General features: G+C 50.4%; 2 protein-coding genes across 5 annotated transcripts; one reads left to right on the top strand and one right to left on the bottom strand.

Annotated features, from left to right (window-relative positions):
* Positions 1 to 4,589: 4,589 nt before the first annotated feature.
* On the top strand, positions 4,590 to 18,888 carry Rasgrp4 (RAS guanyl releasing protein 4). Of its 4 annotated transcripts, XM_020178579.2 has the most exons (17): positions 4,590 to 4,743; positions 6,892 to 7,076; positions 7,426 to 7,531; positions 7,686 to 7,748; positions 8,305 to 8,436; positions 8,547 to 8,700; positions 9,976 to 10,149; positions 11,313 to 11,429; positions 12,114 to 12,389; positions 14,991 to 15,071; positions 15,164 to 15,268; positions 15,397 to 15,515; positions 15,627 to 15,771; positions 16,505 to 16,541; positions 16,625 to 16,759; positions 17,200 to 17,312; positions 17,743 to 18,888. In XM_020178579.2, the coding sequence occupies exons 1-17, from the start codon at positions 4,721 to 4,723 to the stop codon at positions 17,779 to 17,781; spliced, it is 2,004 nt and encodes a 667-aa protein (XP_020034168.1). In that variant the 5' UTR covers positions 4,590 to 4,720; the 3' UTR covers positions 17,782 to 18,888. The 4 variants fall into 4 exon arrangements, with proteins under 4 accessions (XP_020034168.1, XP_073913949.1, XP_073913948.1 ...); XM_074057848.1 differs by lacking the exon at positions 15,164 to 15,268; XM_074057847.1 differs by lacking the exon at positions 17,200 to 17,312.
* Positions 18,852 to 22,467, bottom strand: Fam98c (family with sequence similarity 98 member C). Its single transcript, XM_020178584.2, has 8 exons — positions 22,334 to 22,467; positions 22,090 to 22,235; positions 21,872 to 22,006; positions 21,049 to 21,254; positions 20,771 to 20,848; positions 20,573 to 20,689; positions 19,749 to 19,916; positions 18,852 to 19,180 (listed from the first exon to the last, which is right to left on the bottom strand). The coding sequence occupies exons 1-8, from the start codon at positions 22,396 to 22,398 to the stop codon at positions 19,034 to 19,036; spliced, it is 1,062 nt and encodes a 353-aa protein (XP_020034173.1). The 5' UTR covers positions 22,399 to 22,467; the 3' UTR covers positions 18,852 to 19,033.
* Positions 22,468 to 24,204: the final 1,737 nt, after the last annotated feature.

Here is a 24,204-nt window from a genome sequence, read left to right as displayed (position 1 = left end):
GGAGGCTGAGGGAAGGGGATCACGAGTTCAAGGCCATGCAAGGTTACATAGCGAGACGCTGTCAAAAAAAAAAAAAAAAAAAAAAGAAAGAAAAGAAAAAACTGCAGGAATAAAGAGCAAGAACTCAGGCTAGATAAAACAGGATTGGAATCCAGCTTTGCCATTCCCCCGGGCAACCGTGGAGAGATTACTTAGCTTCTCCGTGACTCAGTTTCCCCATCCAGTAAGGGGGATGTTAACGGCACCTCCCAAGGCTGATGAGTTGATAAGATAATTTAAAAGAATGACGGCACTTAGTAAATGTCACGTGAGGGCTACTGTTATAACTGTCATGATGAGGATGGAATAACAGTCATAGCTCATGTCTTTGGCATACCTGCGACATAAATAAGATTTTTTATTACATCTCCCTAAGTTCTCACAACCATCCTATTATTCACATTGTTTAGAGCAGAAAATAAAAACATGTCTACTGTTAAGGCTACCACCTAAAGAAATCATGCAGCCCTCACAACCATCTTGCTGAGTTCCCACTCTCACGGTGCCCATTTCACAGATGAGGAAAACTGAAAACGGAGAGATGAAGGGACTTGCCTTGGCCAAGGTCACAAAGAGGCAGAGCTAGGGATTTGAACCCAAAGTTAGGATTCTTAACTGTTATGCTTTGCTGCCTCAACATCTGCATAAAGTCTCCTAATTATAACAAGACACACACACACACACACCCTCTGCTTGCTCCCAGGGTTCTAACCAATCCTTCCTTCCCTCTCACCACTAGCTCAGCCACCCTTTTATGCAGGACTTTGTAAGCTGGGGAGCACAGAGCCCCATACTCAGTTCCTTCCTGCTCTGGGGAGCTCAGGCAAGAGGGCCTCGGCAGTTCCCTAAAATAGAGACTGCCCCCACACCCACTGGGCCAACGTGCCCTAGGCCATGCCTCCTCACCGAGGACCTTGCCCAGAGGTTCAGAGCACGGACCATGCGCACCCAGGAGGGCCTCCTTGCCAGGTAGGTGACTTTGTGACTTCTGCCTCAGTTTCCTTATCTGTCAAATGGGTTAATTTGGAAGAGTCACTGTCTCCTGAGATGGGGAAGATTCCATGAAGAAATTAGTTAGAACCTACTGTATAGTAACTGACTAATACCGGGGGTTTATTAAAATTATTATTATTAACATTCACTGTTATATATTAAATTACATAAGACAAGATCCTATAATTCAACAAAATTATAATAAAGTCACTCAACGTATCACAGTTACTAGGTGTTTCGTAAACGCTGACGTTAGTGCAATTGTATTAAGTGGCAGGTAAGTCTGTGCCACATTCCTGAGTTATGCGACTCAGCAGTGTATCGTACAATGCATAATTATATAATTACATATTTAGGTTAATATCATATGACAGTATCATTTTATAGCTCGTCCATGACAGAATACATAATTGCAATTAAGTACTATAGCACCTTAAAATTTTATATAGAATGCAAATTATTCTGCCACTGTGAATTATATCGTAAGATATTAATGGCGTTTCTGACTTCTGTCAGTCATCACTGTGTGTCTAAAACCTACCCCTGTTCCTCTGTGGACACCTGGTCAGTGGCAGTGGTGGCTTTGCGGGACCTCTTGGTGACTGACATCTTCTTTTTACCGCCTCCCCACCCCATCCCATTGTGGGGGCGGAGACCCAGGCTGCCTCCGCCTCCAGGAAAATAACATTGCAAGGAACATCTTTGAACGTGTCCCTTAGGGAGCTTAGGACACCATTTTGGATCACCTCCTTGGAGCTGATTGCTGGGTGACATACCCAGGCACCAGATTCATTTAAGTCATGCTGGGGAGCCCTGGGGGATGGCTGCACAGGCAAGTGCTCCAGGGCTCAGGTCCCCACACCTCCAACCTCCTTTTGTCATTTTCTAACTTCTAATTTTTAGCAGACTCCTGGGATGACTCACTGTCTTCTTAATTTGCACCTCTCTAATCAGTTGCCACTGGTTTCTGGCACCTTCTGAGTGTCTGTCAGAGTTTTGAGGTTCCTTGTTACCTGCTCACTATGTACCCAGGCTGGCCTCAAATTTTGATCCTGCCTTGGACATGGGCCACCACACCTGGCTTTGTCCACTTTTCTATCAGGTTGCTATCTTTTTTCTTCTTCTCCTTCTTGATTTATAGCTCTTCCTTTCACATTCTACATGTTAATTAATTTCCCTCTGATTTTAAACACTCTGTATAAGTGTCCCCCTCCTGTCATCGGATACTTATCTCATGGTATCCTCATTAAAAGAAAATCTATATTTACGTGTTATCAAGTGCATCATTTTTCTGCCTTGGGGGTTTGGTGGTTTTATTCAGAAGTCCCTCCCTCTGTGGTCATCGGTGTTCTTATTGTTAGTAATAACCAGCTCGAGGGCTCCAAGGCCAACGATTAGATACAAGTACAAAGGCCTTTTCTGATTTCCCTCCCTAGGGCTGGGCTCAGCGGGGAGCAGATGCTTCAGGAGATGGCTGAGACAGGCAGACAGACAACAGAAGAGATTCTCATGTCTTGAAAGAGAGAGATGGGATAACAGGCAGGGAGGGTGGGAGGTTCAAACTATGGGGTTTCACATGCTGGAAAAAACTAAACGGAGTGGATTCCTGGCCTGTCCTAATGTTCTGGCCTTAAAAAAAAAAAAAAATGCCCATGGTGACTTCTTTCAGTGAGAAAAAGCAGTGCGGGTACACTTTTGAGAAGGCTGTTTGGTTGAACAGACTAACAGACAAGATTTGGCAGAATCATTCTGCTATGACCCCTTTCTTCCATTGTTGGGTAGAGCTCTCCAAAGTGGCACAATTTATGTTTATCAAAAACCAAATGCTCACCAGGTGCCAGTGAGTCACATCTGTAATCCTACCTACTCAGGAGGCAGAAATCAGGAGGATTGCAGTTTGAGGCCAGCCCAGGCAAATAGCTCACAAGACCATATCTCGAAAATACCCACCACAAAATAAGGCTGTCAGAATGGTTCAAATGGTAGAGCGCCTGCCTAGCAAGCTTGAGGCCCTGAGTTCAAACCCTAGCACCTCCGCTGAAAACAAACAAACAGATGCTCAAATATTCATAGCAGGGTTTTGGATGTAGCTCAGTGGTAGACTGCTGAATCTAGCATGAAGGAGGCTTGGGCAAAAACAAGAATATTATCCCTAACAGCCCCAAATAAATAACTCAACTGTCCACCACCAGAAAATTGATCAATAAGTCATGGAACTGTCACATAGTGAGAGACTATATAGCAATAAAATGGAGGAAATCATTATTATTATTATTATTATTATTATTATTAATTATTCTGGGGATTGAACCCAGGACCTTGAGGCTTGCAAATGCTCTACCACTTGAACTACATCCCCCAGCCCTTTTGGGTTGTTTTGCTTTTGATATAGAATCCCCCTAATTTTTCTGGGGCTAGCCTTGAACTCTTAATCCTACTGCCTCTGCCTCCCAAGTAGCTGGGATTACAGGCATGCATCCCCATGTGTAGCTGAAAAGAAAGAAGTTATAGCCAAATAAAATAGCATGGAAGAATTACAAAGACTCAGTGTTAAATAAAAGCCAGACACGATACATGAATCCATAAACATACAGGATAAAAGGAGACAAAACTCCTCTGGTAGATGTCAGGCAGGAGGTGTTGGGAAGGGGACATGTGGTTTGTTCTGTTTTTTGATTTGAGTGTCATGTGGTTTGCTCAGTTAGTGACAATTCATCGACCTAAATAATGATGTGTGCTCTTTTTTTTTTTGTACTTCAGTTAAAAACATGTCAAGCATGACACATTTAAGTAAGAGAACAAAACATACATACTCAAAAGAAAAATCTGTTTCCATGGACACCAAGTCATATACATAAACTCACAGTAAAAGTTTGGACGAAACCTAGTAACATGTGATATTGGTCAGTCTTGCCTAAGAGGGATAGTATGTGGGGACTTCCAGAAGGTTCATCTCCCTTGTAATAGCTTTATAATAAGAAAATAGTGCATTGCGTTAATATTTTAAAAACCTTTGAAGGCTGGAGGCATGGCTCAAGCAATACAGCACCTGTCTTGCAAGCATGAAGCCCTTAGCTCAAACCCCAGTACCACCACCACCAATCCTCCCCCCAAAACAAAACAAAAAAATCTTAGAGCAGTGCTACATAAGGGTTCTTACAATAAAAGTAATAAAGTGAAATGTCTGCCAGGGTACAAATGATATCCTTCAAACTAACATAGGGAGCCAAGCTTGGTTGTGCATGCCTGTAATCCCAGCACTCAGGAGGCAAACCTTAGTACTTAAAACATATGAATAGATATTCAAAGAACTATTGGTTTTTCTTGTGTATTTTTACATAAATATTAGTCATACTTCTTTTTAACTGCTTCTATTGAAGTGTGGCAGTGCCGGTCTCAAGACTGAAAGATGGGGAGATAGAGAGTCGGCTGGGCCATGGGGGGTGGGGGCCAGCAGCACCGGAAACCTCAGCCTGCAGGGATCCCCAAGTAGGGGGAGGGGAGCCTTTGGTCTCTCTCCAGCCTCTTCCTTCCCCCTGGCCTGAAGGTGGGTGGGGAGGGGCCAGTTCCTCTTTCCTTCCCAAGCACAGTGGAGGCCCCAGCTCCCAAGCGGCTGACAAGCTGGAGCACTGGTGACAGGGAGGAGCTGAGCTGCACTCCTGCAAGGACTCCTTCTCCCCCAGGGAGCATGAACAGGAAAGACAGCAAGAGGTGAGAGGACCCTCCCCAAGGACACCACGGGCACCCCGGGCACCCTGTTGGGAAGGTTAGGGAGATACTAAGAAGCGGGGGTCTCCCTCGGATCAGGCTTAGGAAGTGTCAGATGCTTAGGGAGCACAGAGCCAGCCAGGATGGCAGCTTGCACGTGAGCTTCTGTATCTGGTGCCCTATCACCTTAGAGCTTGAGCTACCCTGTGTCCCTTCTCTGTCCTTGCTCCAGCTTCCTTAGCTGGCTGTCCGTCCTCCCTGGGGTCTTCCTGGCTCTCCATCACAGCCACTGCCCCCTGGACTGGAAACTCTAGGCTCCTGCAGGACACTGTCCCAGGAGAGGGGACATGACGTAGGGCCAGGCAGTTCCCTTGCCTCTTAAACCACTTCGGGCTATTCCAGACACCACAGGGAGAGGCCAGTTTACAGGTAAGGACCAGGTGGCTGTCTGTGCCGGAGGTTCTGGAGTGGGCTCCTGACTCCTGGGCACACTTGCACTCCTGTCCACCACGGGTGAATGGTGCAGGGTCCCCAGCCCAGGTAGCACCTCCTGCTTCTCCCAGCATGATTCTGATGAGCAAAGGGGGTGCTTTCCCAGACTATTCAGCAGTTCAGTGGTGGAATACTAAATGTTTCATTTCCTGGCTGTGTGACCTCAGGTAAGTTACTCAACCGCTCTGTGTATCTCTTTCTTCTTCTGTCAATAGAATGAGTATACACCCTATCTGAGAGGGGGGCTGTAAATCTTAAGCAAGACAGTCTAGACCACTGATTCTCAAACCTGAACATGTGTCAGCACAGCCACCCAGTGAACTTGTAAAACACAAGGCTGCTGGGCTCTTCCTAAAGTTTTATGTAGGCCTGGGGTAGGACTGGAATCTATATGTATATCAAGTTCCTAGACTATGCTGTGGGCACTGGCTAGTGACCTCACCTTGTAGTGCTTGACCCTACTACCTTGTTAGCACTCAAAAAAATGCCAGCTCTTGCTAAACAGCATTTATTACTCATCTTGAGCCCTTAAGGTGTGCTGGGCAACATGGCGGTGCCTTTGCTATGGGGTCTCCCTGTGTGTGGTTTCACCTCCATGCCACAGGCTTGGCCTCTTGTCTTCCTCATTCCCTTTTCTCTTTGTACCTCAAGTTCAGCTTTCCCACCTCTTGGTCACTTCCCAGCTGGGATAAACCAAGTCTGTTACTTTGCACCTTTGAGGAGACCAGGCACTTTGTGTCTATAACTAATTCCTAAGGAAGGTCCAAAGATGACCCTCAATTTTCACAAGAGGAAACTGAGGACCAGAGAAAGTAAGTGACTCACAAAAAGTCACACAGCCATCAGAAATTTCTCAAACCCAGTTTTATCTGACTCAGGAGCCTGAATTGTGCTTCCTCTTCCCACCATCCCTAGCTCTCTTTCTTTTCCTACCTGGAACAGGAGCCTAGAGAGGCCTAAGGCAGTGTGAGAATTATTTTTAAACTTTCCTTGAAGCTGTGGTGGCCCCAGGGACCCACATAGCTCTGAGGAGTCCTGGAGAGGCCACTGTGCACTGGTACTTCCTCTCCAGGCTCCAAACAGAGGGACCCAGGCTGAAGACTAAGACTCCATTACACGTGAAGGGCCAGTGGGGAGTGGGGTCTGTCTTATTGGGGATAAGTGGAGGAGGAGGGAAAAGATGGGCTGCCAGGGGCCTACCTGACTCTCCTCCATGAGGGCCTGGTGGAGGAGGAGTCGCTGTTGGAGACCTAGGGGAGTTCTGAGTGAGACTGAAGCCTGGCCCTCCCAGGTCCTGGGGAGGACAGGAGTGACCCTAGAAGTCTTCTCCCTTGATACCTGGGAGATCAGGACAAATCCCAAGGATCCGCCAACAGGAAGTCTTCCATGATGCCTTGGGAGCAGATTGTCAAGAGGAATTTGGAGGCCATAGCTGGAGGCGGACGTTATCATGTTTCTTGGAGGGTCCTTAGTAGTCCAGGCATCTTCTCCCATGATTCCCTGGGGGATCTGGACTATTCCTGGGGGTTTCTTCCATGAGTCCACGGTAGGTCAGGAATAACTCTGGAACTTTGTCCCTAGGTAGTTGGGGTCAAGAGGAGTTCTGAGGGTCTACCCAAAGGAAGGAGGTCTCATGATTTCTTGGGGCTGTGTCCACAGGAAATCCCATCAGGAATGCTATGGAAAGGCAGAGGGACGGAGTCGGCCCCGACAAGCCCGCCGTCACAAGACATGCCCCAGCCCCCAGGAAATCAGCAAGATCATGGCATCCATGAATCTGGGCATGTTGAGTGAGGATAGCTGCAATGAAGACGAGCTGCTGGAGAAGTGCATCCAGTCCTTCGGTGAGTCCCCTTCCCTTGCCAAGCACTGCTCTCTTAGCCTCAGTATTTGGGAACCTAAAATGGGCATAAAATGAGGAAAAAGGAAACACCTCCATTTGTTTTCTCCTGAGATGAGGTAGGGGAATGGGGCTGATGGTATTTGGATCTCAAAGACTAGCCAGGTGTGGTGTTGGCCCATGCCTGGTACAGATAAGGAAAGTGAGGCACAAGGTGACATGTTGCTTGCCTGAGTTCACGCAGGGCATCGCTGGTAGAGCTGACGTCAGAACCAGGCAGGCCACCCAGTTCTGGAAGCTGCAGGTTGTTGCCCAGGGATTATTCTGATGGAGCGTCCTTCTCCCGCCCCCAGACTCAGCTGGCAGCCTGCACCGTGGGGATCATGTTCTGAATATGGTGCTGGCCATGCACAGCTGGGTGCTGCCTTCCGCTGACTTTGCTGCTCGGCTGCTCACCTCATATCCTTCCCATATGTCCCACTGGGGAGGACAGGGGTGACCCTAGGGTTCCTCAACCTCGATCCCTGGGGGAAAGGTGAGGGGAGCAGATTCATGGGAGCCCAGGGGAGTGGGCAGGCTGGGATGCTGGAAAACAGCCTTGACCACAGTTCAAGTACCGGAAGGCTACAGAGGACACCCAGGAGCTGAGGCAGTTGCAGATCTGCTACCTGGTCAGGTAGGGCGGGGCCAAGACCCAGTCCCCTAACCCAAGACTACTGTCCTGCCGCCCCCAAAAAACACCTCTCGTATATTCCCAGCCCTGCTCCCCACAGACCCACCCATCTGACTCTAAGACACCCCCGCTTAGTTCCTAAGACCTTCCTAGCTCTGTTCCGTAGACCCCCACCTCTTGGAGACACCCCCCAGCCAGATTCCAGGCTCTCTCCCAGCTGGTACCCAGAGACTGCCAGCTCTGATTCTCCAAGAGCTCACCTCCCACATACTCCTAGGACCTTTTCACCCTGGTCCACACCCCCCAATCCCAACGCAGTCTGGTTGCTGTGACCCCCACTATCCTACTTCCCAACAGTCTCCTGTCCAAGAGATCCCCCATCTGTGTCACATAGAGCTCCCCACCTTGTGTTAAGAGACACCCCCTAATCCTACCCAGAGATCCCCCATCTTGGCACCCCTCTAAACCCTAGACCGGCACCTATCATTTCTCAGTGTAAGACCCCTATAGTGACCTCCCACCCCACCCCAGCCTCACTCCCCATCTAAACCTTTTTCAGGTACTGGCTGACCCACCATCCAGAGGCTATGCACCAGGATCCTCAGCTAGAAGAAATTATAGGTCGTTTCTGGGCCGTGGTGGCCCAGGAGGGCAACTCAGCCCAAAGGAGTCTGGGAGATGCCTCCAACCTGTGAGCCAGCCCCATGTCCCCGTCCCTGCTCCCTACCCTGCCATCTCCCTCCAGATCTGCAGACCCTCAACTCGGAGTCACTCAATTAGCCTGCCCCTCTTGGTCCTCAGCTTGAGCCCTCGTGGCCCTGGCCCACCCCATCTAATGAGCAGCCCAGGCCTGGGCAAAAAGCGCAAGGTGTCTTTGCTTTTCGATCATCTGGAGACAGAGGAGCTAGCTCAACACCTCACTTACCTGGAGTTCCGGTCTTTCCAGGCTATCACGGTGAGGATCCCTCTTCCCATACCCCTCCCTGAGCAGGGCAGACAGGGGCAGGGGCTGCATAGGCAGCAGAAAGTCCAGGAAAATAAGTTAAGCTGGCTAACAGAGTCTCTGGGTCAAAATTCCATCAGCTCCTTCTTACCTAGGTAACTTTGAACTAGTTACTGCGGGACTCATTTGTAAGATAGAAGTCATAATACTTCATTGGATTAAAAAGTATTAAAACTGCTGTTTAAAAATGCTTACTACAGCTCACACCTGTAATCCTAGCTTCTCAGGAGGCAGAGATCAGGAGGATCGCAGTTTGAAGCCAGCGCAGGCAAATAGTTCCTATCTCAAAAAAAACCATCACAAAAAAGGACTGGTGGAGTGGCTCAAGGTGTAGGCCCTGGGTTCAAACCCCAGTACCGTTAAAAAAAAAAGAAAGCTTACTACAGTGTCTGGTATATCAGTTATTCATTTATTCAACAATCATTTCATTTACTATGCCTCAGTTTCTTCATCTATAAAAGGGGATATTAATAATTCTTGCATCAGAGGAACAGTGTCTAGCCCAGAGTAAATGCTACACGCCTAAACCATCTGAAATTGCCATAGCTAGATATGTGTTAGCCATAACCATCTGGATATCATCAATTGTAGGGAAGGGGGAAATCTGGTTCCTTTATGTTAAAAATTTCTGATTGTGTGTGTGTGTGTCTTTATGTGTTAAATGTGTAGAGAAGTGGGTATGGAGTGTTTATGTCACTGAGCAGAACAAGTAGGGTTTTTTGTTTTGTTGGGACTGGGCTTTGAACTTAGAGCTTCAATCTTGCAAAGCAGACCTCTGATCCATTTTGCTATGGTTATTTTGGAGATGGGGTCTGGAGAATTATTTGTCCGGGGTGATCTTAAACTGCAATTCTCCTGATCTCAACCTCCCAAGTAGCTAGGATAACAGGCTTAGAAGTTGGTTTTTAAGCCTTCCCCATCCTTCCCTTCCCTGACTGTGTACCAGTCCTGTGTGACACTCTGGCCCTCAAATGCCTCCTCTCTAAAAGCGGAATGACAAATTGTTATAAGTGCTCACCTCGTAGAGTTATGAAAATTAAATTAATATGAGTAAAAGTGCTAAGAATTGTACCTGACTTTATCTCAACTCCTCAAATGAGAGAGGACGATGGTGATGTCGGGGACATGTGGCAGCCTAGGAGAAACAGGCTAGGTCATCGGAAGTCATGACTACTAGGATGCTAGCCTGAGAACCACAGCCCACCCTGACTCCCACCTGGCCCCCAGTCCCAGGACCTGCGGGGCTACGTTTTGCAGGGTTCTGTGCGGGACTGCCCCGCTCTGGAAGGCTCCGTGGGTCTGAGCAACAGCGTGTCCCGCTGGGTGCAGGTCATGGTGCTGAGCCGCCCCGGGCCTGCCCAGCGCGCGCAGGTGCTAGACAAGTTCATTCGCGTGGCACAGGTAAGCCCCGCCCCGCCCCTCCCCGGCCCTCCCATCGTTTTCGGGGTGCTTACCTTGTCCCCCCGCCCCCCACGTTGCTTGATGCTTGGTGTTCCAGCCCACCAAGTTTCCCAGACCTTTGGCCCAGTAGGTCAGCCCCGCGATGACGTCACGCACCACGGGCCCCGCCCATCGCATCCCACCCGGGCCCCGCCCCCAAGGCCACAGTCGGGGCGTTCTAATCCGAGACTGTAACTTCTTCCGCCCCTTTCCCGATCACCACGTCAAACCCGCCTCGGCCCCACCCCATCCCTCGGCCCTAGACGTAGCAGTTGACTTTTGGCGTCGTCTCCCAAGCCCCATGCCGCAGATTCTGTCCCCAGGGTAACACAAACATCCTTTCCATGCCCTCATCCTTGCATCATCCTGCACCGAGGTTCCTATTTCCAGTCCCTAGGCCCCCAGCGGCCTCTTTGGGACAGTGACGGCCTCCCCTCCCCACCATTATCTAGTGCCCCCGCGGCCCCGCCCCATTGCGTAGTACCCCTCGCTTCCTCCCCCTCCCTTCTGGGAAAAGGGAAGCCCTCTGGCCACGCCCCCTTGCGTATTTCCACGAAGACCACGCCTTTCCTGAGACGCCTTCCATGGCTTGCTTCCTCTTGCTGGGCCCCTTAGACCTGGGGCTTCTGGCATCGGCCTGGGGTCTCCTTAGCCTAAGCATCTTCCGCTCCACCTTGGCCCCCTCTCTCTCCACATTGGCCTCTATTTCTTAAGCTGGGAAAAGGGGACGGTGAGGGAATCCCCCTTGATGCCCAGGTGACCCTTCTATGTCACTCTGGCCCCAGCCACCTGTACTTGGTTTCTAGCTCCCGTCCACAGCCCATGCCTTCTTGACTTCCCTCATCTGTGTGACTCATAGAAGTCTGGCCCCCAGAAGCGTGATACCCTGACATCTGAATAGTCCACACCTGTCACATCCACACCTGTCTATTCTCCAAGTCTTTTCAAGTTCTCATACTTGCTGGTCTCCCTACACGTCTAGCCTCCCATCAAATCTGTCACCTGCCAGGCACCCCACTTACTTTCACTTCTTCCATGGCCACCCTGGTCCACCTGCACATGTCTGAGATCCACCGCCCCCAGTGCTGTTATCTTAACTTCCACCTTACCTACTCCCTTCCTAGAGACTCCACCAGTTGCAGAATTTCAACACGCTGATGGCGGTCACAGGGGGCCTGTGTCATAGTGCCATCTCCAGACTCAAGGATTCCCATGCCTACCTGAGCCCTGACAGCACCAAGGTGAACCCTGATCGCCCTACCCAAAGTTCCATGTGCTCAGCTGTCCTGAACCCCGAAACTACCATCATTCCCTGCACCTGTACCACCTTGGTACCCCTCTCTACTCTCCTAGTGTCTGGTCCCAAGCAGGGCTGTGAAGGAGACAGATAGATGCTAGCAGAGAACTGGCAGTTCAGGTGGCAAATTCAGTCACCAAACATACCAACATTTGGGATGTCCAAGGGACAAATATTGGTTGAGAATGTCCTGGGAAGTGTGTGGGAAAATCGAGTCATTCATGAGTCTGTGGTATGGCTGAGGTGAGGAAGTGGCAGGAAAATAGATGTCCAGGGGAAGATCCTGTTGAGCCCTGCAAGGAGGGCTAGGGTGTTTGGGCTTTATCCAGAGAGCAATAGGGAGCTAGGGAAGATTTGGGAGTGATGACAACACCCATAAGCAGACTAGGGTTTTTGTGAAATCACTCTAGCTTGGAGAATGAGGGACAGTGGTGCCTCTGAGATGGAGACCCAAGAAGAAGTTGTCAGGAGATGATACTACAGTCAATGAGGGATATGGAGGGGCTTGGGAAGTGGCCCAAGTGCCATGTGTCCCTGGGGGTCTAGAGCCCACAGAGGAGGTGACCGGGGTATCCCCTCCAGTTGGCTGGGAGCAGAACTGCCCTCGCCCACAGCCCTTCCCACACAGGTCCTGCTGGAGCTGACCAAACTCCTCGCCTCCCGCAACAACTATGCCCACTACCGCCGCACTTGGGCTGGCTGCACCGGCTTCCGGCTGCCTGTGCTGGGTGTACACCTCAAGGACCTGGTGTCCCTGCACCAGGCACAGCCTGACAGGCTGCCTGATGGCCGCCTGCACCTGTCCAAGCTGAACGGCCTGTACCTGAGGCTGCAGGAGTTGGCGACCCTCCAGAGGCAGCACCCCCCCTGCAGTGCTAATGAAGACCTGCTGCACCTGCTCACGGTGAGCTGCCTGCCCTGTGCAGTCTGGGCTCCCAGGAGCCTGAACCTGGGGTTCTGGGATGGAGGGTCCAGGGCAGATGAGGATCTGCAAGACCAGGATGGTCTTGAACTCTCTAGCTTCTAGGGGTCTAGCTAGCTAGCTGTGTGACCTTGGCTAAGTCACTTAACCCCTCAGTTTCCTTCTCTGTAAAATGGGAATAATTACAAGAACCTCTTCAGAAGAATCAATGGATAATATTCAAGGGAAGTACTTAAAATAGAGTCAGGGGCTTGGGGATATAGTCCAGTGGTTAGAGCCAAAGCAAGGTGGAGGCTCTGAGTTCAATCCCCAGTACAGTCAAAAAAGAGAAATTAAAATAGATAGAATGGGAGCTTTATATAAGTGATGCTGGTTTTCCCCTCACTGAGCCCATTGATCTGAGTTCCTGGATTGCTCGGGGCTTCTGAACTCCTGAACCAAGGTTGACAGCTTATGTCATCAGTACAAAAACTTTCAAGTTTTGACATATCTGGAACCTAAGCAAAAAGCTAACACCAGCTGGGTGCTGGTGGCTCACGCCTGTAATCCTAGCTACTCAGGAGGCAGAGATCAGGAGGATCATGGTTCAAAGTCAGCCTGAGCAAATAGTTTTCGAGACCCTATTTCGAAAAAACCCATCACAGAAAAGGGCTGGTGGAGTGGCTTATGGTGTAGGCCCTGAGTTCAAACCCCAGTAATGAAAAAAAAAAAAAGCTAATAACGATTATTGAGCATTTGCTGTGAGCCAGATCTCTCCCCAGATCCCTTCACTTTACTACACAACCCTATGAGGTGGAGATCTTTATTGTACCCATTCCACAAATTGGAAAACTAAGGCCTAGAGAGGTGAGGTTGCTTGCCCACTGTCCCCCAGCAATAAAACCAGGACTTGAATCCAGGCAGGCAGGCCAGCTTCAGAGCTCTTTGTTAATGTCTTAACCACTATTTTTTTTTTTTGAGGTGGGGAGACTGGGATTTGAACTCAGGGCTTTGCACTTGTTAATCAGGAGCTCTACTATTTGAGTGTCACCTCCAGTCCTTTTTGTTCTGGTCAGCCTGGACTACAACCTTCCTATTTTATGCTTCCCACCATTTCTGGGATGACAGGTGCACAATACCACTCAGCTTTTTTTTTTTTTTTCTGAGATGAGGTCTCACAAATTTTTTTTGCCTAGGCTGGCCTGGAACGCAGTCCTCCCAATCTCTGCCTCCCATATAGCTTCAGATGACAGGTGTGATATTCTAAGTCCCAAAACTGAGAGGATTCTGGCTATACTTTACCTGAAGAGACTCTGAGGACCACGTAGTATAAGGCTGAAAAACTGAATTTTCAACCCCTAAGACAGGTTGTATAATGGGCAGGCCCAGTGCAAAATGAAAATGTGAGCTCATTACTCTAAAGTGTTAAAAGTTTCAAGGAAGAAGCTGGGCACTGGTGGCTCATGCCTGTAATCCTGGCTACTTAGGAGGCAGAGATCAGGAGGATCGAGGTTTGAAGCCAACCCTGGCAAATATTTCATGAAACCCTATCTCGAAAACAACCCTTCACAAAAAGGGACTGGTGGAGTGGCTCAAGTGGTATTGCCTGCCTAGCAATCACAAGGCCCTTGATATGAATTCAAATCCCATACCACCCCAAAAAAAGTGTCAAGGCAGAGTGTTTACTTAGCATGCACCAGTTCATGGGTTCAAACTCTAGTACTGAAACAAAATTGAAGAAGGTGACGGCAGGGGACTAAGTGAAGCAGATGCCCCTGCCACCGCATGGTTCTCCCTGCCCTGAGATGATAGGTTTGAGTGACACTTGAGATTGAACTCAGCACCTCACACTTGTGCTCTATCACCGAGCCATGCCCACAGCTCTTTTTGCGTTATTTAATTCTCAGATAGGGTCTCTTGCTTTTGCCTGGATTGGCCTTGGACTTTGATCCTCCTACCTCTACCTCCTAAGCAACTGGGATTACAAGCGTGTGCTCCCACACCCAGACTGTGGGTCCTTTTCTTTCCTGATTCTCAAAGACCATCAGTTGAAATATTTTCTGAGTACCTTCTATGAACCAGCCCCTACTCCAGGCACTGGGGACAGGGCAGTAAGTAAGTTAGAAAAAAAATTGCTCTTCTGTGGGGCTGACATTCTCATGGAGGAGACAGCTAATTCAAATCAAGCAACTAAGTCTCATCACTTCTAGTACTATAAAGAAAAATAAGGCAGAAAAGAGTATGTAGAAAAAAAAAAGAGTATGGAGAGACCCTGGATTGTGATTTTAAATAGTGACATCAAAAGGCCTTAGTGGGTCTGGGTATGGTGGTCATGTCTGTAATCCCAGCTCTCAGAAGGCTGAGGCAGGAGGATCAAGAATTTGAGGCCAGGCTGATCAAGAAAAAAAAAAAAAGACCTCAGTTGGAACAAGGCATTTGTGGACTGGGGATTGGGCCAATGTGGAGTGTGACAGGTGTGGTGTGATGGAAGGTCTGAGGGTCTCTGAAGAAGAGGAGTTCAGGAAGGGACTAGGGAGTGGGGGTCAGGGCTGTGGTAGCAGGATGGTGTCAAGGGGGGTCTGTAATGCCCTGCCCACCCCCCAGCTCTCCCTGGATCTCTTCTACACGGAGGAGGAGATCTACGAGCTTTCTTATGCCCGAGAGCCCCGCTGTCCCAAGATTCTGGTGAGATGTGACCTCTGACCCCTGAGGAATATCTGGCGGCCTCCAGCTCAAGCCTCTGCTCTGACTAACTGTGCCCCTCTGTCCCCCTTCAGCCGCCATCACCCTTCAAAACGCCTCTGGTGGTGGAGTGGGCCCCTGGGGTGACACCCAAGCCAGACCAGGTCACCCTGGGTCGGCATGTGAAACAGCTGGTGGAGGTGAGGAGGGACGGGGCCCCGCAGAGAAGTGCCAGAAGGGAAGACATCTGTCTAGCCCTGAAGTGTCCAGGACTGTGGGACTGGATCTCAACCCCTGGTCTCCCCCTATCCTCCCTGTGCCTCTGAAGTCCGTGTTCAAGAATTACGACCCCGAAGGCCGTGGCACCATCTCTCAGGAGGACTTTGAGCGACTCTCAGGCAACTTCCCCTTTGCCTGCCACGGGCTCCACCCACCTCCCCGCCAGGGGTGAGTGGCCCTGACTCCCTAGGTCCCTGGAGATGAGGCTCCTGGGGATGCCAGGTCTCATAGTCTGAGGGAGGGAGGACCAGTCATGCTGAGCTGCGTCTCTGTCCCCAGGAGTGGCTCCTTCAGCAGAGACGAGCTGACAGAGTACCTGCTTCACGCTTGTGCCATCTGCTCCAAGCTGGGCCTGGCCTTCCTGCACTCCTTCCATGAGGTCACCTTCCGCAAGCCCACCTTCTGTGACAGCTGCAGTGGCTTTGTGAGCACCTCTGCCCTGTTAGCGCCACTCAATCCATCTCCTTGGAGTGTCCCAGTCCTTACAGTGGAGCTAAGAGAGTCAGGCCTGCCTGGAGGGTGGATTGAAGCACCCAGATAGTCCCCAAATTCTAGGACACCCCCCAGCCTCACCTTTCATATAAACGCTGACCATTCTGAATAATTCCAAATTTCAGATAATGTTCAAATCCCAGGTAACCCCAACCCTAGATTGTCTTTACCCTGGATAAACTACGGGTCACATCTTAAGACCTTGGGTAACCTGTGAACCTGGGAAGATTGTTTTCAAGCAGAATCAATCTCTGATCTCAAGTTCACACCACCCCAGCCTGCATCATTTCCAAATTTAAGTCATCCTTGAACCCGGATAGTGGACAAACCTCTCCATCTCCAAATCTAAACTAATTCACAAACTGTGGCTCACTCCCCACATTCATTTATTCACTACTAAGTCTGCATGTCCACGAGTCAGGCAGTTCTAGGCCCTGGTGACACCACAGAACACTCAATGTAGTCCCTGTCCTGAGAAGGTACATTTTGTTAACTCTGAAGTTTACCTAACTCTAATCTGCACCATTCCCCAAGCTTGAGGTAATCTCTGAACTCCTTTAATTTCAGTTAAAATTTTGAATTCTTGAGGATTTTTGAATACCACCCCCCCCTCCCTAGCCCTTCCTCTTCGACCCTGGCTAACCAATTCTGTTTTCTCTTCCCAGCTCTGGGGTGTCACCAAGCAAGGCTACCGCTGCCAAGGTGAGTGGGGTGCCCTTGAGTGGGAGGGATACTGGGACCTGCAGCCTGGAAGAACGAGGCCATTAACTGCTCCCTTCCTACAGACTGTGGTCTGTGTTGTCACAGACACTGCAGGGACCAAGTGAAAGTGGAGTGTAAGAAGAGGCCAGGGGTCAAGGGCAATGTGGGCCCCCCAGGAGCCCTTGTCCCAGCCACACCAGCTCCTCGTGCCAGCTACGGTAAGACCCAAAACCTAGCAGGTCTGGGAAGGATGTCTGTTGGACAAGGATTCTTTCTTTTTGGTGGTGCTGGGGTTTGAACTCACAGCCTTGCACTTGCTAGACAGGCACTCTATCATTTGAGCCTTGCCCCCAGCCCTTTTTGCTTTGCTTGTTTTTGAGACAGGGTCTTGTGTTTCTGTCAGGGTCAGCCTATTTATGCTTCACATATAGCTGGAATGACAGGCACATGCCACCACACCCAGCTATTGGTTGAGGTAGGGTCTTGTGAACTATTTGCCTGAGCAGGCCTCAAACCATGATCTTCCAGATCTCTGCCTCCTGAGTAGCTGGGATTACAGGCGTGAGCTACTGTGCCTGATGTATGGGAATTATTTCTACGGTCATGGAGCTCATCCCATCACATACACTGTCCCTTCCACCCATTACCCCTCACACAGGCTCCAAGGAAAATCTCTCCTACACACTGTCCCTGGACCCTGAGGCTGGGTGCTACCTTCGCCATGCTTGGACACAGACAGAGTCCTCACATTCTTCCTGGGAACCAGAGATGGTGAGGAGGAACCCCCAGCAACATACAGGGGTTTCAGGCCATTTGCCTGATGGAAACCAGACAGATTTGGGAATCACAGGAAAGTACAAAACATGCAAGAGTTCTTGCTTGAGTGGGAGGGTGTAAACTCTGGCTAATTTTTAATGTTGACAGCAAAATAGATGTTGAGTAGGGAGAAGTAACCACTAGAACAGAAAAAAAGGAATTAAGGAGAAAACAATTAAGAAGGCAAGAATAAGCCTCATATATCTGGAGCTACAATAAATGTCAGTGGAGTAAATTCTACCTTCAAAAGGCAGAGACTCTCAGAAGCCCACAGAGGATATCAATTGATCCATTTAGCCACAGTCTGGGTGAGGCACTGTAACTCACTGCAAACTGTTTCCTGGATATCTTATATTCTTCTTGTTACCTGTCTTCCTTCTTCCAGGTCCCATCGTCCACCGCGTCCTCCAAGCTAGAGTCCTAGAAATCATCCTGGGCTCTCCTCTTCCTCTCTCCTCCCCTAACTCCCCAAAGGCACTGCCTCCTCCCCACTCACACTGCCTTTGATGAAGAGTCCATCATCTGTTACCCAAAAAAGGTTCTTTTCTTTGTTTGCGTTTCACTGGCTGTTAATTTCAGTCCTTTGTGCACTTAGCATCTGTGCAGCTCAGTGTTGGATGCACTTGGAGTTAGGCATTGTGTTATCAACTCCATAACCTCCTCTTCATAGAGAAGGAGATGGAGGTTTGGTGAAGTTAAGCCGCCTATCCAAGGTGTGAGAGGACCCTGGTCCTCTAACATTGAAACTCTGGACCATTATGCCACATTGGTGGTTGGCATAGGTCAGGAATGGAAAAGATGGATGGAGGGCCAGGGCTCCAACCACTGGGGTTGCACGTAGGTGAGAAGGCTGGGATGGGGAGCCTGTGAACACGAGTCAGGTCATGCCCCTTCTTTGCTCACAGCCCTCCCATAGTTCCTCTCCCTCAGAGTAAAAGTCAGATCTCATGTGGTTCACAAAGCCCCACACAATCCTTGCTTATCCTCTCTCTGACCTGTCCTCCCACCTCTCATCCCCTCACTAATCCTACTCCAGTTACACTGGCCTCCATCTTCCTTAAATATGCTCCAAAAAATCCTACCTCAGGGCCTTTGCACTGGCTGTTTCCTTTGTCTGGCCCACATGCTCTCTTTGGGATTTTGTTGGTGACCTCAGAGATGTGACCCCTGCCCCAGTTCTGGCATTCTTGCTCTTTCTCCATAGGGTTGTTATCATCTGAAAAAACACACATCCTATCCTTTTAACTGTGGTGCCCTCAGTGTTTAGAACAGGGCTGGCACCAGGTGGGCACCTGCTACATGTTTGTCCTGTGCCTGAATGTGTCCTTCCCCACAACCACAGAAAAGTGCCAAAGAGCAAAGGAACTTGTGGGTCAGAACGGCAGGGGCCTAACCCGGGGACAGAAACCCCTACTCCTCCACAAACACACACACACACACACACACACACACACACACACACACACGATCTGGCCCCACAGAGCCAGGCCCAACAGCTGTCAAAAATTAAATTTATTTTCCAGAGAACAGGTCTTGGTGTTGAGTGGTATGTATACATGGGCTATTTGGGGACTCTGGCAGAGGGGATGGGGGCCTGTGTGCAAAGGCTGTCAAACCAATTCCCCAAGGATTACTGATGGTACCAGCTGGACTCCCCCACCCCGCCCAGATCCCTTTTACTTCTTTTTCTTCTTCTTGTGGCCCCAGCGCTGGTGGCCTGCCTTCCACCTTCCTCCATCTTCTCTTCGGCTCTGCCAACTGGGCATGGGAGGCTCCAGCTCATTTGGGCGGCCGCCTCGGTCTGGCACGTTGCCCATAAGCACCTGAGAGTTGATTAGACTTGAGTTTCAGAAGAAGAAAAAACAAATCTTGGATATAATGGGGCCAGAGAGCAAAGGGAATAGCATGAGGTTGAAGAAGGAAGAGCAGCTGTTGAATGTGTAGAGAGGTAAGAAGCTAGATACTACAGAGGGTATTTAGTTAAACAACAACAACAAAAAACGTGGCTTACAATCAATATAGTAATGTGAGATGGTGGGGAAGGAGTTTGAAACAAACTGACCCGGGGACAGAAACCCCTACTCCTCCACAACGGTGGAGACCGTGGACAATGGCTCAATAAACAGCTGGACTCTGTTTTCAAAGCACTGAGGAGCCATAGAAGCATTTTTTTTTTTTTGTGATACTGGAATCTGAACTCAGGGCTTCACACTTGCTGGCACTCTGCCAGCCTTATGGTCAGATGTTTTGATACAAAAGATGAGACGTGGTGAGGCCAGAAGCTGGGAACCCAGCAGGGAGCTGGGAACCCACGTGCAAATCAGAGGAAAGGTTGAAAGGCCAATTTGAAGGCCAAGAATGGCAGGGCCCTTCCCCATCCCAGATACTCACCTTGTTGATGGCACATCTGGTCCCTCGGCGGACAGCCACACTGGTGGCTGGGACCAGACGAGAAAGGTCAGCTCGGGCGGCCAGAACATGTGCGATGGAGACGTCTGAGTTCGAAGTCAGAACCTCTCGAATTGGGAAAAGCACTGCCCTCATGGACTCTCCTTGGGTCTGGAGTGGGAGGCACAGGGAGAAGGTGCCCAAGAGCCCTCCCCAAGTGGGATCCATCATCTCAGCAGCGTATCTTCCCCACTCTGGACCCCTGAATGCTTTGGATGTAGTTTATCCCCAAAGGTGCATGTGTTGGATGCTTAGTCCTTTAAGAGGTGGAGCCTAAGAGGTAATTAGATCATAGGGATACTGCCCTTGGAAGAGACTAATGTAAGTCTATTGGGAGTGGGGTAGACCTCATTGGACTGGACTGGTTACCAAGAGAGCCAGCTGTTATAAAGAGAGCCACCCCACCTGTTTGTCCTCTTCTGCATGTGCCTATTGGCCACTCCTAATATGTACCATGCCAACCACCAAGTTATGACACAGCATGGGGCCCTTCTAGGTTTGAATTTTCCAGTCTCTAACATCATAAATCAAAATAAACCTCTTCTCCTTACAAAGTACCCAGTCTCAGGTATTTTGACATGGCATCACACAACAGATTAGGATAGCATCACTGCCCACATCGCAACACAGGGATATAGTTCTGAAGACACAGCTCAGAGCTAGGAATTCCAGAATGCCCTGGAGGCCCTGAAATTCTAAAAGCCCCAAACTTTACAAGATTCTAATGTGGCATGGGCCTCAGAACTTTCAAGATCCTTTGCCCACACCTCTGCTCGATCGCTCCAGTGGAACGCAGATGTGGTAAGGTCAAGGCGCTTGAGGAGGAGACAACGACGGCAGCAGTACTGTTCTCTCAGGCTCTGGGACAGGGACTGCAGCACTTCCTGGGAGAAAAGGTGTCAGTCAAGCCAGGGGTGTCTCTCACAGCCATCCCTGGATTCACAGGTAGCCATACACACTCTTACCCACTGCCTTGTATCCAATGGGTAGCTGAGGAGGGGCTGCATGAAGTCTGGGGGCAGGGAAGGCAGCAGCTCTGATATCTGATGGGAAAAATCAGAGGCCAACTGAGGCAGAGACAGGATGGACCCCTGACTCTGACACAGGCCATAGAAGCAAGAATGCAGGTCACAGCTCTAAAAAAACATCCTTATGATTGGGGAGCTCCTGTTAGAGCTGCTTTTGGATAGCAGATCCAGCAATGTGGGGTGGCCTGGGTGGGGAGGGCACTCTGGTTCTCTACCTTGGTATGTAACTCCTGCAGTAACTGGCTGGCAGGAGTCCCTGGAGCAGGTGTAGGCAGTCCCAGGGCTTGGAGTGTGAGCACCAGTTCCTGGACCATGCCAGTTTCCTCCTCTGCCCCTTCCTTAAGGGGCAGAACATGTCTGGTATCTAGATGGGGCTTCAGACACAAGAGACGGGTAGCCTGAAGCTCAGAGCAAAGAAAGCCTAAAAATAGGAAAAGGGATCTGTGCAGATGTAATGGAGGCGGGCTACCACCCCTCCACCTTTTAGTCCTGCCCACCAAGAACCTTGGTGGTTCACTGCCTGTAATCCAAGATAGTCTGGAGGCAGAGTTCGGGAGGACTGTGGTTTGAAGCTAACCCCAGGCAAATAGTTTGTGAGACCCTACCTCCAAAAAAAAAAAATAATAACAAAAAAGGGCTAGTGGAGTTCCTCAAGCAGTAAGCACCTACCTACCAAGCGTGAGGTTCTGGGTTCAAACCCCAGTACCACCAAAAAAAAAAAAAAAAAAGAAACCTTGGCTCTGCCTCCAGAATAAACCCTCGCCCTCTAGACACCCAGTCTGCACCTCGGAATTTGACTCCCGCCCACCTCCGAACTCACTCAATCCATTTGAGTCTTTTATCATAACAGCAACCTCACTCATCTCAGCGCCTCAGGCCCGCCCCAATTCTGGCCCCGCCCACCCCAGCCATGTGACCACGCCCCTGACATTGACCACGCCCCCTTAGGAGCCCGGCCCTCCCTCAATATTCCGGTTCCGTCCTCTCTGGAAGCCTTAGTCTCGCCCACTTCCGCATCCCGGGGCCTTGGGGGCTCACGCAGCAGGCGCAGGCCGGCGCCGGGTTCCCGCAGCGCGGCCGCGTGGCTTCCGCCGCAGAGCGCGCGATCCGGGCAGTGCAACGCCTGCAGCAGGTCGGCCGACTGTCGCAGGAACTCCTCCTCCGCGCCGGGGCCTGCAGGAGGCGGGAGACGTCAGGGTGCGGGGCCCGCAGTGCAGCCCCGGCTCCACCCTCCATCCCTCCCGCCCCCCACGCACCGTCGCGGGCGCTCAGCACCGCGGCGCCCTCCTCTCGCTGCTCCAGGGCGCCCAGAATCGCCAGCTCGGCCGCCAGCCGCGCGCACAGCGCCCTGAAGTCCGGGCACCAGGGGCCCCGCGACGCCGCCTCCGCGAAGGCTCCATATCTGCGGCGGGACGTGGGTCAGTGCGAATACCTCTCCGTCCGCGTCCTGGGGCGAGCCCGCCCTTCCTGCGCCCCCGGTCACGCCGCACAGCCCCTTACCCTAGAGCTAGCAGGTCCCGGGACACGGTGGCCCCCTCTCGCGCCTCCACTTCTCCCCTCTCCATGGAAGTGTTGCCTGGGGGCTGACGCGCGCCCCCTCTAGGCCGTAGGCAGGCTCCGCCCTAGGAGCGCCGGGCGCACTGGGCTTGGGGTAGCGGCTCCGCCAATCACCTCTTCGCTCGAAGGGGTTTCTGCGTTCCAATTGGCGCGACAGCAGACGGGGCCCGCCCCCGGCTCCGCCCACGCCGCCCTTCAGGTAATCTGTCCTGGGCTGTAAATTTTCAGCCTGCTTGCTGGATCCTGACTGTTACGAAAGGCTTAGCAGGTGTAGCTATTGTGGCGACATAAAAGCAACTTTGTTTTGCTTTTGCACAGTCTCCCTCAGTTTCTCTCTGCTTTTTTTTTTTTTTTTTTTGCCGTACTGGGTTTTGAACTCAGGGCGTACAGCTTAAGTCATTCCACCAGCCCTTTTTGTGTTGGACTTTTTCGAGATAAGGTCTTGCGGAACTATTTGCCCAGGTTGGCTTTGAACCGAATTCCTCCTGATCTCTGCCTCCTGAGTAGCTGGGATTACAGGCGTGAGCCACCAGAGCCGTTTCGCTCTGCTTTTTAATGCTCCCGAGACAGAGTTCTTCCAACTCTGTCCCAAACCTAGAAACTTTCTTCCTGCTTTTCCACCTTACTGCTGGAATTGTTTCGGGGACCCAAGAATCTCGGCTCACCCCTCACACCCACTGCCCCACTAGAGCTAGGCCCTCCTCTTCAATCACAATGTGCCCCTTCACCTCTCTGCTTCCCTAGGCTTTGGAGCGAGGGAGCAGGTGCAAAACACAAATAAAAGATTGCATCCTAAGAGCCAGGTAGACAGGGTTGAAGTTTGACACTACTACTTCTGAGCTGTGATCCTGCACAAGTATTTTCCATCTGCACGATGGAGTAATGCTACGTACTCTTTTTTTTCCTATTTCATTTTTTTTTGAGACAGGGTCTCCCTATGTAGCAGGCTGGCCTACCACAATAATCCTGCATCAGCCTCCCCAGCGTTGGGATTACAGGCATATGCCACCACACCCTACCCTGTTAAGCATTTTTTACATAAGAACTAATTAATCCTCACAAATGACTTTGACAGTGGGTACTATTAAGGCTGGGTATGGTGGTACACATCTGTAATCCCAGCTGCTTGAGAGGCGAAGATAGGAGGATGGGCGTCCGAGGCTAGCTAGCCTTGGCAAAATTGCAAGACCCAATCTGAAAAATGAATTCATAACAAAAGGACTGGGCATAGCTCAATAGTGGCAAGTCCCTGAACAGACACATGTGGCTTAACTGACAGGCACTCAAGACTAATAACACATGTACTGAGCATTTAGCGTGTGCTGCTGGGCTAGATATCTTATCCCTGTTTTATAGAGAAGATTCAGAAAGGGCAAGTCAGAGTGAATGCACAGTGGTGCTTGGGCTCTAATTTCAATTTCCAGGCTTTTTAACCCCTCAACCTATTTCTGTTCTCGCTGCCTTTTTCATTGCTGTAACTAAAAATCACTGTTCCCTTTCTAATCTCTTCCTGGCTATCCTCATCCCACTGGAGTAGGGTGGTCTGCAAGTTTCAGAAGAGAACAAGGGCCTCAACTTACTAGGGCCAGGACCTGGTCTTGAGCTGGTTACCTCCATAGCCCTTTCTACCCCAAGGCATGACCTAAATAAAGCATTAAAAATTACTGAGTCAAAAAACTTGGGTTTATAACTTTGACTCCTCTCTTTTCTTTTCCCTTCCTTCCTCCCTCCTCCCTTCCTTCCCTTTCTCTCTCTCTCTCTCTCTCTTTCCTTTCTTTCTTTCCCTCCCTCCACTCCCTCCCTCTCCTCCTCTT

The sequence above is a fragment of the Castor canadensis genome, chromosome 16 (assembly GCF_047511655.1).
Source record: "Castor canadensis chromosome 16, mCasCan1.hap1v2, whole genome shotgun sequence".
NCBI classification, from domain to species: Eukaryota; Metazoa; Chordata; class Mammalia; order Rodentia; family Castoridae; genus Castor; species Castor canadensis.
This window is presented reverse-complemented; position numbering and strand designations above follow the sequence as displayed.

Bases quoted from the DNA above. Each gene is read 5' to 3' on its own strand.
- Fam98c (XM_020178584.2), bottom strand. From the start codon at position 22,398: ATGGAGAGGGGAGAAGTGGAGGCGCGAGAGGGGGCCACCGTGTCCCGG. The intron at 22,236-22,333 runs GTAAGGGGCTGT...GTCCCGCCGCAG, and splicing joins CGGGACCTGCTAGCTCTAGG to ATATGGAGCCTTCGCGGAGG. The intron at 19,917-20,572 runs GTGTGGGCAAAG...CTCCCACTCCAG, and splicing joins ACTGGAGCGATCGAGCAGAG to ACCCAAGGAGAGTCCATGAG.
- Rasgrp4 (XM_020178579.2), top strand. From the start codon at position 4,721: ATGAACAGGAAAGACAGCAAGAG. The intron at 11,430-12,113 runs GTGAACCCTGAT...CTTCCCACACAG, and splicing joins TGAGCCCTGACAGCACCAAG to GTCCTGCTGGAGCTGACCAA. The intron at 15,516-15,626 runs GTGAGTGGCCCT...CTCTGTCCCCAG, and splicing joins CACCCACCTCCCCGCCAGGG to GAGTGGCTCCTTCAGCAGAG.